Source organism: Halictus rubicundus, chromosome 4, assembly GCF_050948215.1.
Source record: "Halictus rubicundus isolate RS-2024b chromosome 4, iyHalRubi1_principal, whole genome shotgun sequence".
Lineage (NCBI taxonomy): Eukaryota > Metazoa > Arthropoda > Insecta > Hymenoptera > Halictidae > Halictus > Halictus rubicundus.
In genome coordinates, this window is record NC_135152.1 from 15,400,687 (window position 1) to 15,411,478 (window position 10,792).

Here is a 10,792-nt window from a genome sequence, read left to right on the forward strand (position 1 = left end):
TCAGCATAATCGATTTCTTTGGATTCGTATCAGCATCCGGATGCGCTGCAGAGAAACGGTAGCATCGGGACCGTTCGATGCGCTAACATTCGAGCGTAAGGACTGCGCAATCTTATTTTTCATCGGGGCCAGAATAACCCGAGCGAGCCGGCTCCGAGGATGCAGTCTCCAATCTGAAAATATATTGCAGAAATATACCATGTTAACAACGTTGCCGCGCAGACAACGGCAGAATGTGTCGGCGACTGGATATCCGTGACAGGAGAGAGTAAATCTGAAGCGGTAGCCGACTATTGCCCGATCCGTGGATCGCTTCGACGCTGACACGGATAAGTGAAATGAAATTCATCGATTCGAAGACGAGACAGCTCGAGTTCTAATCAGATAGTTATGCAGAAATTGGATTGCCAGCCTTAAACGGTGACCTATTACTTTTGTTCTTCGTTTGGGAAACACCGAACTGCGACCACGAGAAACCACTCTTTGGCATGTTTTATATTTTAAATATTCGTATTGGTTGTTTTATAAAAATTGCAAGACTACATTTATTTAGATTTCTCGTAATTTTTGTACCGCATTTTTGTAATTTTTTTATGTGCTTGTACAAAGATTTAATCATTTCTAATTGAAGCATCTTTGTAATTTCAATAATTATGAAATCAAAAATTTGTTTCAGCGTACAAGAATGATTAAAGAAAGACATATTTTTATTTTGCATAAAGATTCGCAATCTAATGATTGGCATAAAATGTAGCAGAATAAGAAATTTCGTCGAATTTTTATATTTGAATGTATTGCAATTATAATCGGTGGATTACGTACGACCTCGAGTAATGCTGAATTTATTATCAACGTTTCCTGATGTGAAATATTTGATACCTATCTACAAAAAGATTAACGCATTTAACATAACATTCCCTCCTCGACGATGTGAACGTAGAAACGGGCGATCACGATGGGTGAGAGTGAGTAAAAGGATCGTAATCGCGATCGTCATCCTAGTAGTGAAGCACGTGCGAGAATGAAAGTCCTTGTGGGAAACGGTATGCGTGAAACGAAGAATCGAGAGGTTTTATTAAAAGCCAATTCCGAGCATCTTGTAACGTGTATTCCCCCCGTGAGGATGGCAAACACATTTGAATGATGAAACGAATACATAATTAAATTTCAAAACGTTTAATTGGAACCAAACGATTTTATGAAACACAGAGATTCGCGAAGTTAATATTTTGTTACCGCGTTTTATCATTATACAACAAAATGTATTTCTTGAATATTCATCAACCAGCAACGAATCAACGAAAAAGTAAAAGTTGCCATAAATAAAAGTTGTATAAATTTCCCTGGGCTAAATGGTTACTGTTATCAACAATATATTGTTATTGGATTAAAATGTTGCTAACATCCTCCGCCACGCTGAATACATTGAAGGTTCAACCTTCGAAAACAAATTTAATAATTCTTGAAAGAAAAAGAAAACGAATGCTGAATAAAAATACCAATTATGATTTATTACAATCCAAAAATGAATCTATTGAATATTGTTCTAATCGAAAGTAGTTTCGGCAAAATTGTTTATACTACTTTGCTAATATAGTAGCATTATTTATTATGGATAACAAACTTCCTTACGAAAGAAAATTGGTTAAGAACATTAATTTAGTAATTAGGAAAGCTGATAAAAAGTTGAATGGCTATTATAAAAACTACATAAGAATAAACTAGTATAAATTTAACACTTTATGTACAGGAACAAATTTTCACCAGACATTATATATTTTATTTTAGAAAATGTGTGAAAAAGAAAATGCAATAGAAACTAATTTCAAATAAACCGCCAACATTTCATCACTCAAAGCACGTATTTCATCAATGAAGTGCTTCTCGAACAACGTCAGTAAAATATTAGAACTATCTAAATGTAGCTTAATTAATTATAAAAGGTAATAAACTTCTTAGTATGTTACAATACTAACATTAAAACTGTATATGTGCTTTTCTCGTTTCGGAAAAGGAGATACAGATTCACCGGTAAGGTTATGGACTCACTATGTGAGATATAATTTCTCAATCACACATTAATAGAGTATTAGCTGACTTTCTAGTCTATTAAAAGTCCTGAAATTATTCTGATATCTAATTAAACTAACTAAACATACAACACATAGTAATGCATACATAATATGATGAAATTATATTTAGTATTATTGCCATATATTTTTTTTTTTTTTTAGTAATGAACAGTTTCATAATAATGATATGTTCTTTTATTTTGTATAACAGCAGACGAAATCTTTTAGCATAATCACGAAACAAAAACCCCAAAACCATGTCGATGTTAGCGCGCATGCGTTTTGTAAATGGTGGGGGGATTCTTCAGAAGAAAATATTCCATAATTTTAGTCAAAGAGGAATATCTGCTCCTGCTTTGAAAAGAAGCAAAATGGTACGTTTTTTATTGTGAATTTAGAGAAAATATACATGTTGAAAATAGTTTATTGTATAAAGAACAAAGTATTTTATTTGTTGTGAGTTCAAACGTAAAAAAATTACTTTTTATAAATTTTTTAACATTAAATTTTTTTGTTTTTAAACTATTATTATGATTGTTATCGTTGATACTTCATAAATGTTCATCATTTACGATAGAAAAATGATATGTGAAATATTATCGTGTGTTTCGACACAATTTCGTGTTGTTCGGGTGTAACAAGTGGTTGAAATACTATGTTACTTATTACACGAATTATCCTGTTCGTATTATATAAAAATAATCGAACTTACACGAAAATCATAACGGACATCATTAATATATCTGTGGAAAATCGAAATAATGAATATTCATGAAATAATGTTAATTTTTTCGTATCATATGTTACACACTGAAAAACGATCGAAGTATTTCCTGATCGTATTGATCAGGTTTTTCCGTCACCATGATTATCGAACAAAGTTTCCTTTTAACTTTTTTGAATTCTTTTTAAATACTAACCACTAACTTTCGCTACGAAATTATGTTTTTTGTAACTTATTTAATTTTATCTTCAATAATCTCATCATTTCAGTTTTTAATAATCCATTATTGTTTAGGGAAAACTCACTCAAGAAGAAAGAGACAAAAATTTAAAACCATTATTGACTAATGGTTGGTCTGTTCAAGCAGAAAGAGATGCCATTTACAAGGAGTTTTTATTTAAAAATTTCAATCAGGTTTGTCTAAAAATAATATTGTATTTAATATTACTAACAACAGTTATAATTATGAAAAATATATTATTTGTACAATTTCATTGGTAGGCTTTCGGATTTATGACTAGAGTGGCAATGCAAGCAGAAAAAATGGATCATCATCCAGAATGGTTTAATGTTTACAATAAAGTGAATATCACTCTCTCCTCCCATGATGTGAATGGTTTATCACAAAGGGATGTTAAGCTTGCAACATTCATAGATAATGTTGCTAAATTGGATCAAAATTAAAACTTAATTGTATAATAATTAACATCTGCGAGTTTATAAGTCATGTTTCTTTACTTAAATCTACCTATTGAATGTTTCAAACATGTTGAAGATGTATTATGTAATGAATTCTATTTGTGTTTTATAATGTTTTTAAATAATACAGTATGAGATTTAGAGATATATAATTTATTTTTGTATTCTTTACATGATATTAAATTATGGAGTCCTAAATTATCCTAAATAAAGCAGATAATGAAAATTACTCTGGTTTTGGTTCTTCTTCTAAAGGTGTTTCTGGGGGACTCTTCTGTCCAATTGCCCAGAAATTCTTAATAGACACTGAAACGCCTGGACCATTATGTATCAGTACGAATAAACCAGCTAGAGTAACTGCAGAAAGCAAAATCAATGTAGCATGTAAAATCTTTGGTAGTATTGGTCCAACAACACTGGGACGAGCATAGTCTGTGATAATAGCCTCCAAACCCCTATTTAATAATATCATTATTAAAGTTATCAGAATATAAACTTATCAGAAAAGTGTGTGAATTATGTGTACAGCAAACTTAAAAATGTAAAATGTTATTTACCAATGAGTATGCATTACAACTAAAACAGACATAACTCCGTCAAGGATTGCACTTTCTGTTATTAAAGCAGCTGGAATTACGATGGGCAGAGCCACAGCTATGACTCTTTCCATAACCCACAGTCGTACATGATCCCCTGTCGGTGTAGCTGCATTTCGATTTTGTTGTAAGCCGACAGTTGTTGTCTTTGGAAACTATAAGTGAAATGAATATTTATTTTCATATTATATATATTGTAAATGTCTGCACGTATCTATAAATCAATCAAAGTTTATTACCTTTGCCAGAAAACGATTGCCACCATTATTTATTGTATTAGAATTTAAACATCGATTTATACCAGTTAAACTCGTTGATGTTCTAATAAACTGAGGAGCTTTGCATGAGTTCGAAAATACACTAGATTTTGAAAGAGATTCTGGAAATGTAAACATAATTAAAATTTCATGACACTACAAGCAATGTCATTTTCAAAACTTTTAAAATACTACAAAAATTAAAATTAATATTATAAATATATATTACTCTATTTTTCTCATATTGATAAGTCAAATATTATTACATATTATTGTATACTAATATCATAGTAGTACATAATATTAGGTTAAATGAGAAATATGAAAAAATCTTGCCAGTGTGATTGTGTACATATGAATTCTAGTAAGATTATGTAAACGAGAAGAATTTAAACAGTTTCGCAAATTATAAATGTACTTACCTAATTGTCTAACCTTTCGGAAAATGTTTCCGCTAATCATCCTTTCGAAAATCATTTTGTTAATTATTGGGTGCAGAATTTGTCAAAATGACTCCTCTTTTATGAGGGAACAGTGAAGTTCCTACTAATTCTCGTGACAGCAAATTTTTACAATTATAGTCACATACAGGTAAAAATACGATTGCAAATGAATGTTTTGAGTATCGAATACAGTGCACTATACCAAAATCGATTATTCTCGAGTATCGAATCTATTAATTTAATTTTAGAAGTCGTACGATATAAAAAATATTTGTCTGTTTAAAATAATACATATACTACATGTATAAAAATTTACTTTGTCAGAGTTTTAATACATGTATAATTTATATGAATGTTATAACTGTATTTGTTTTACTTAATTTAATAAACAAAAATCATAAAATTAAATACTAATCTTATTTTTATGTATTGAATAATAATTCTATTTAATAATACTTGTTGGAATAGTGTACATAATACACGATATACATACTGTATATACAGGGTGTCCCAGAAAAAGTGTAGGAAAAACAAATGGATGATTCCTGAGGTAATTCTAAGCTCCTATTTCCTTTGCCAATTCGCGCCGAAACGCTTTGTTTTCGAGTTATTAACAAAAAACACGGACCAATCAAAGCTTGACTACAGCGGGCGGATTCTGGCTAGACCAACGGCAACATCACGTTCAGCAGAACCTGTCGCCGAGCCGAGAATTACTTTTGTAATTTGCTTGGCTTAGAATTACCTCAGAAATCACCCATTTCTTTTTCCTAGACTCTTTCTGGGTCACCTTGTATGTTCAGTACAAACTTTGGTTCTTGTTTGGAACCATTTGGAGCACATTCCTCTAAAGCACGTGCTATCATTCGAGTTACACATATATAGACGTTTTTGGAAGTAGGTATAGTAATTATAAAATCTTGCCGGCTCCGACAACGAAGACGTAAGGTGATTTTCCAATATTCAAGACATGTAAACCAAATATGATTTTCAGAAACTAATAGGATATTTTATAAATGTAAAATAAACATTGACTGTGTTTCATATTTAATTATTAGATAAACAATTATACCGAACATGGAGAAACAAAGTGACAACTCAGGCAGTACTACTCGTGGTAGATACGAAAAAGGCTTCAGAAAGAATCACCATTTCAGACAAAATCGAGATTCACGCTATGGTAGTAAATATAAAATAAAATTATTTAATATGTTTACTCTGTCAAAATGTATCTGATTTTATACTGTATACATTCTTTTAAGGGCATCAAAAAGATAACTTTAGTAAGAAACCTTTCAAACGCAACTGGTCAAATACTCAGAATGATGGAAAAAGGAAAAGATTAGATGTTGGAAGACGACTAAAAGAACACGAAGTTGGTATTACAGAATTCATTGGTGATGCCGGATTTTTTGGCGTAATCAAAGAAAGATACACAGATTTTCATGTTAATGAAATTACCCTTGATGGAGAAATAGTTAAGTTGACTAATCAAGACATTCCAGAAGATTCAACAGAAAATGAAAATATAGAAGACTTGAAGCACAAAATATCAGATACAATATGGAATCAACTGCAAACACTAAAAGACCCAGAGTCCTCTCCTATAGAGATAGACGTAACAAATGTTGATAAGGATCAACGTAAAGCAATTCATACAATTGCCAAAAAAATAACAAATGTCATTAGTCAGACAATAGACAAAGACAATAAGAAGATTATGATGATTTTACCAGATAAACAGGACAATAGAATTAGTATGTTTCAAATAATTCTTGAAACATTGTTTCTTTATTTGTTTTAATGTGTTACATTCTTTTACTAGATCGTTATTTACGGAGAGATAACCGGATAGATTGGAAAAAACATGGTGAATATTGTTACTTTGTATTACACAAAGTGAATATGGATACAATGGATGCTTTAAATCAGTTAGCTGCAAACTTACGTATGAAAGCGAATAATTTCAATTATGCTGGAACAAAAGATCGTAGAGCATGGACTAGTCAATGGATTAGTTTGCGAAAGACTGAACCATCAGACATATTGAGAGTAGCAAAAAGTGTACGTGGAGCATATGTGGGCAACTTTAAATTCATGAAAGAACCATTAAAATTAGGCATGCTCAGTGGTAATCATTTTAGGATTGCTATAAGGAATGTAAATGGAACAGATGAACAAATTGAAAATACAATGGTTTCTTTAAGGGACAATGGTTTTATTAATTATTATGGTCTACAGAGGTTTGGTTCTGTAGTTGAAATTCCAACTTATGAAATAGGAAAAGCTTTACTTCAAAGTAATAATTTGTTTTAAATGTTATAAGTACTCTATCTTCTGAAACACTTATTGGAATATTTTCAATTCTTATTTTCTATTTGTTAAATATAGGTAAATGGGATGAAGCAATTGAACTAATTTTGAAACCTAGAGAAGGGGAACAAGATGAAGATTTAGCAGAAGCTAGAAAGATATATGCAACAACCAAAAATGCAGATGCTGCTTACAGAAAAATTAAGAGATACGATAAAATAGAGGCAACTCTATTGAAAGGTATTTGTATGTCTGGGAATAGTAATCCTCAAGGAGCCTTAGATGCCTTACCAAGAAATGCGCGCTTAATGTATATCCATGCGTATCAAAGTTTTATATGGAATCAAATGGTATCAAGACGAATAAAAGAATTTGGAAAAAAACCTATCGTAGGAGATTTAGTATATGAAAGTAATAGTAAGCAAGGTGACGAAACTGAAGAGCTTGTTTTTAATGAAAATGTAGTTCAAACTGAAAATAATACAGTATCTGATGAAAAAGTCAATACATCCAAACATGAGACTACAGGTGTGGACAAAGAAGAAGGAATTAGTGAAGTACCTGCAAATGCAACATATAGTCCAATTAAAGAAGTAACAGATGCTACAGAGTGCTGTCTAAAAATAAATGAAAAAAAAGGAGAAGATAGTAGTGTTAGTGAGAAAGATGAAGTCGAGGATTCGCTCAACCTTCCAGCAGTAAAGATTCTCAAAGAAGAAGATTTGCCCAACTACACGTTGGCAGATGTTTTAATGCCTCAAGTTGGTTGGAAGGTCACATATCCACCTTACGCTAAACCATGGTATGACGAAGTTTTAGCAAAAGATGGATTAACTACAGACCTAAGACAAAAAAATAAGTAAGCTATGGGAGAAGTCTGTATACATACATAATATTTGAAAGTATCATTGCAGGTTCTCAACATTATATTTACTTTATTTCAGGAAATATAGTTTAGGTGGTGCTTATAGAAAAATATTGCAAGTTCCTACAAATTTATCTTGGAAAACTATGCGTTACAAAGAAAAACATAGTGATCTTATTTCATGTGATATCGATGAAATGAGAAAGGTGGCAGCTCCAAAGGATGATCCAGGTACAGCTTCTTTGCAATTAGAAATGTAGAAAATGTGTTAAATTATTTTTAATCTGAGAGGAAAATAAATAAGGTGTAACGATTTCTTGTTTATTCGCAGAAGGGCAATATAAAGCTCTGATTGTTGAAATGTCTTTAAAATCATCTACATATGCGACAATGGCACTGCGCGAAATTTTGAAGTTCGATACATCTCCGCAAGCACAAGCTGCTCAATCTGCAGCATGCAACGCCGAGTCAGAAAACAGTGATATTTCAAAAGATAATACACAAACTGAAGAGGGAAGTTGTGCAGAAGATAATAAGAGTATTGATGAAGAGAAGAATTCTGAAATAAAAGAAAAAGAAACAACTAATCCTGATATACTTAAAGAAAGTAAGCAGGACGATGATAAAATGGAATGTGTCTAATGAAATGTGGACCTGTAATAGGCTGTTGAAAAGGTGTTCTGCACTTCTTAAGTTCTTGTATAAGCAAAGAAAAGATGTAACAAATTAAAGCAGCACAAGATGCTACATATATATAAATTAATTTTTTCTATAAACATATGTCGTTTTTGTTTCCTTTATATGTAGTCTTAATTTGTAATATCAAGCTTAATAAAGTGTAAATTACTGGAGTATAACACGTATTTATAAGTATGTATCTTTTAGAGTAGAATATAACCACACAAACATATCAGAAAGCTGCATCCTTATTTCGGTTAGTAATAAGCTCATCGATTACGTGATTGGTAAAACACGTGAATACTACTAGAGTATTTTTACGAATCTGTTCCCACAGTGTATAAGTACCTACTTATTGTTAGATATACGTTATATATAAAACATTCTCCATATTTATTAAATGGCGGGAAATTTGAAATTCCTTTTGCATAATTTTAATAAAAAAAATTCATAACAATATAAACACAAACTAATAAGCTATAAAGAAGTCAATTAACGACTAGGAAATAACTAAATGTTGATAGTTATCGTTTAATAAATGCAAAAATAAGTGTAACAAACATATTTGTACTGACTATTATAATGTTACAGAAAAATGTACATATTTACTAATATCAAAAAACCATTTCATCATATTTTTGAGTATTTCTTCTCTTTGATGAACCATATAGATAAATAGTTCACCTTAACAACAGATCTTTTTTATCACTGATAGTCATATTTTAAAACATTTCTGGAGGATACTGGAAGCACTACCACTTTGACAAATTTGAAAGTATAAGAATACATAATATTAAACGTAAATTTTATAGAAATATGGTGCTATTAGGAGAAACGTTTCCAAACTTCGATGCAGAGACTCAAAATGGCACAATTAATTTTCACAATTGGCTAGGCAACTCGTAAGACTATATTTGTTCAATGAACATAACCTATTATGTTACGTACTATTTTTTATATTGACATTTGATTTACATACAAACAGTTTTTCCACGTATTTTGTATTATTATTTCGGTTAATTATGTATATATAAACAGTGAATATTTTTAAGTATTTTAATTACTGTCTACATAATCTACTCTAGACAATTGCCGGAAGATATTGAAGCTTTGAAACATATTTTATTAAACGAATTAATGTATATTTTAGATGGGGAATTTTGTTCTCTCATCCGAACGATTTTACTCCGGTATGTACAACAGAATTGGCTCGAGTGGCAAAATTGATGCCCGAATTCAAAAAATTGGGAGTGAAAGTTATTGGTTTATCATGCAATTCCGTCGATTCACATCGTAAATGGATAGAGGTAAGTTTCATCAACATGTTATTTTAAAAAAATTTTATTTGACATTTTACGAAGATAATAAACAATACAGGCTGAATAAAATTTTACGAAATGCAACTGTATCTTTGTGATTTTTAGGACATAAAGTCTTATGGAGAAATAAAAGACGAGTTTCCTTATCCGATAATAGAAGATGAATCTCGGAAACTCGCATCATCATTGGGAATGTTAGATCCTGCAGAAGTTGATGGTTATGGTATACCTATGTCTGCTAGGGCAGTATTTATCATTGATCCTGCTAAAAAGATGCGATTATCAATTTTATACCCTGCAACAACTGGAAGAAACTTTGAGTAATTTCTTTTCTGTATTTCTGATGCTTTAATTTTTATTTTTATTATTGTATATTTATTAATACCACTTTTTTTGGACACAGTGAAATTTTACGAGTAATTGAATCGCTTCAACTGACAGAAAAGTATAAAGTAGCAACTCCTGCTGACTGGAAGGTTTGTATTTATGATGTCAACTATCTGTTTGAAACATTATTATCCTTATGGTTATAAACTGATTAATTTCTGCATTCCAATTTTCAGATAGGTCAAGATGTTATGATTCAGCCTACTGTTTCTGAAGATGAGGCAAAAACGCTGTATGACAATATTAAAACTTTAACACTACCATCGGGCAAAACTTATTTGCGTATTGTACCTCAGCCAACCTACACATAAATAATTCTTTGAAATATGAAAAACAATTATTTTACAATGTATTTTCTTAAATTACCACAATTGATGTTGTAAAAATTAAAGTACACATTCTGATACTATACTGAATTTTTTCTAATATTATAGTACTG

General features: G+C 30.9%; 4 protein-coding genes across 7 annotated transcripts; 3 read left to right on the forward strand and 1 right to left on the reverse strand.

Annotated features, from left to right (window-relative positions):
* Positions 1 to 237: 237 nt before the first annotated feature.
* On the forward strand, positions 238 to 3,721 carry Pcd (pterin-4a-carbinolamine dehydratase). Of its 2 annotated transcripts, none has more exons than XM_076787064.1 (4): positions 238 to 420; positions 2,284 to 2,446; positions 3,091 to 3,210; positions 3,298 to 3,721. In XM_076787064.1, the coding sequence occupies exons 2-4, from the start codon at positions 2,330 to 2,332 to the stop codon at positions 3,478 to 3,480; spliced, it is 420 nt and encodes a 139-aa protein (XP_076643179.1). In that variant the 5' UTR covers positions 238 to 420; positions 2,284 to 2,329; the 3' UTR covers positions 3,481 to 3,721. The 2 variants fall into 2 exon arrangements, with proteins under 2 accessions (XP_076643179.1, XP_076643178.1); XM_076787063.1 differs by lacking the exon at positions 238 to 420 and adding an exon at positions 1,889 to 2,031.
* On the reverse strand, positions 3,633 to 4,962 carry Sdhd (succinate dehydrogenase, subunit D). The gene is made up of 4 exons (XM_076787062.1): positions 4,771 to 4,962; positions 4,331 to 4,470; positions 4,053 to 4,246; positions 3,633 to 3,950 (listed from the first exon to the last, which is right to left on the reverse strand). The coding sequence occupies exons 1-4, from the start codon at positions 4,823 to 4,825 to the stop codon at positions 3,722 to 3,724; spliced, it is 618 nt and encodes a 205-aa protein (XP_076643177.1). The 5' UTR covers positions 4,826 to 4,962; the 3' UTR covers positions 3,633 to 3,721.
* A 172-nt stretch (positions 4,963 to 5,134) lies between these two features.
* On the forward strand, positions 5,135 to 8,832 carry Pus7 (pseudouridine synthase 7). Of its 3 annotated transcripts, none has more exons than XM_076787059.1 (7): positions 5,135 to 5,763; positions 5,850 to 5,971; positions 6,054 to 6,548; positions 6,617 to 7,090; positions 7,183 to 7,963; positions 8,049 to 8,200; positions 8,301 to 8,832. In XM_076787059.1, the coding sequence occupies exons 2-7, from the start codon at positions 5,869 to 5,871 to the stop codon at positions 8,609 to 8,611; spliced, it is 2,316 nt and encodes a 771-aa protein (XP_076643174.1). In that variant the 5' UTR covers positions 5,135 to 5,763; positions 5,850 to 5,868; the 3' UTR covers positions 8,612 to 8,832. The 3 variants fall into 3 exon arrangements, with proteins under 3 accessions (XP_076643174.1, XP_076643173.1, XP_076643175.1); XM_076787058.1 differs by having other exon boundaries at positions 5,135 to 5,739; XM_076787060.1 differs by having other exon boundaries at positions 5,135 to 5,734.
* A 470-nt stretch (positions 8,833 to 9,302) lies between these two features.
* Prx6a (Peroxiredoxin 6a) lies at positions 9,303 to 10,762 on the forward strand. Its single transcript, XM_076787061.1, has 5 exons — positions 9,303 to 9,549; positions 9,798 to 9,954; positions 10,072 to 10,286; positions 10,370 to 10,442; positions 10,530 to 10,762. The coding sequence occupies exons 1-5, from the start codon at positions 9,464 to 9,466 to the stop codon at positions 10,662 to 10,664; spliced, it is 666 nt and encodes a 221-aa protein (XP_076643176.1). The 5' UTR covers positions 9,303 to 9,463; the 3' UTR covers positions 10,665 to 10,762.
* Positions 10,763 to 10,792: the final 30 nt, after the last annotated feature.

Coding starts and splice junctions, on each gene's coding strand:
- Pcd (XM_076787064.1), top strand. CDS start 2,330: ATGTCGATGTTAGCGCGCATGCGTTTTGTAAATGGTGGGGGGATTCTT. Junction 2,447..3,090: donor CTTTGAAAAGAAGCAAAATG/GTACGTTTTTTA, acceptor ATTATTGTTTAG/GGAAAACTCACTCAAGAAGA. Junction 3,211..3,297: donor TATTTAAAAATTTCAATCAG/GTTTGTCTAAAA, acceptor TTTCATTGGTAG/GCTTTCGGATTTATGACTAG.
- Sdhd (XM_076787062.1), bottom strand. CDS start 4,825: ATGATTTTCGAAAGGATGATTAGCGGAAACATTTTCCGAAAGGTTAGA. Junction 4,471..4,770: donor CCGAAAGGTTAGACAATTAG/GTAAGTACATTT, acceptor TTACATTTCCAG/AATCTCTTTCAAAATCTAGT. Junction 4,247..4,330: donor GCAATCGTTTTCTGGCAAAG/GTAATAAACTTT, acceptor TTTCACTTATAG/TTTCCAAAGACAACAACTGT.
- Pus7 (XM_076787059.1), top strand. CDS start 5,869: ATGGAGAAACAAAGTGACAACTCAGGCAGTACTACTCGTGGTAGATAC. Junction 6,549..6,616: donor TAAACAGGACAATAGAATTA/GTATGTTTCAAA, acceptor TTCTTTTACTAG/ATCGTTATTTACGGAGAGAT. Junction 7,091..7,182: donor AGGAAAAGCTTTACTTCAAA/GTAATAATTTGT, acceptor TGTTAAATATAG/GTAAATGGGATGAAGCAATT.
- Prx6a (XM_076787061.1), top strand. CDS start 9,464: ATGGTGCTATTAGGAGAAACGTTTCCAAACTTCGATGCAGAGACTCAA. Junction 9,550..9,797: donor CACAATTGGCTAGGCAACTC/GTAAGACTATAT, acceptor TGTATATTTTAG/ATGGGGAATTTTGTTCTCTC. Junction 10,287..10,369: donor ACAACTGGAAGAAACTTTGA/GTAATTTCTTTT, acceptor TTTTGGACACAG/TGAAATTTTACGAGTAATTG.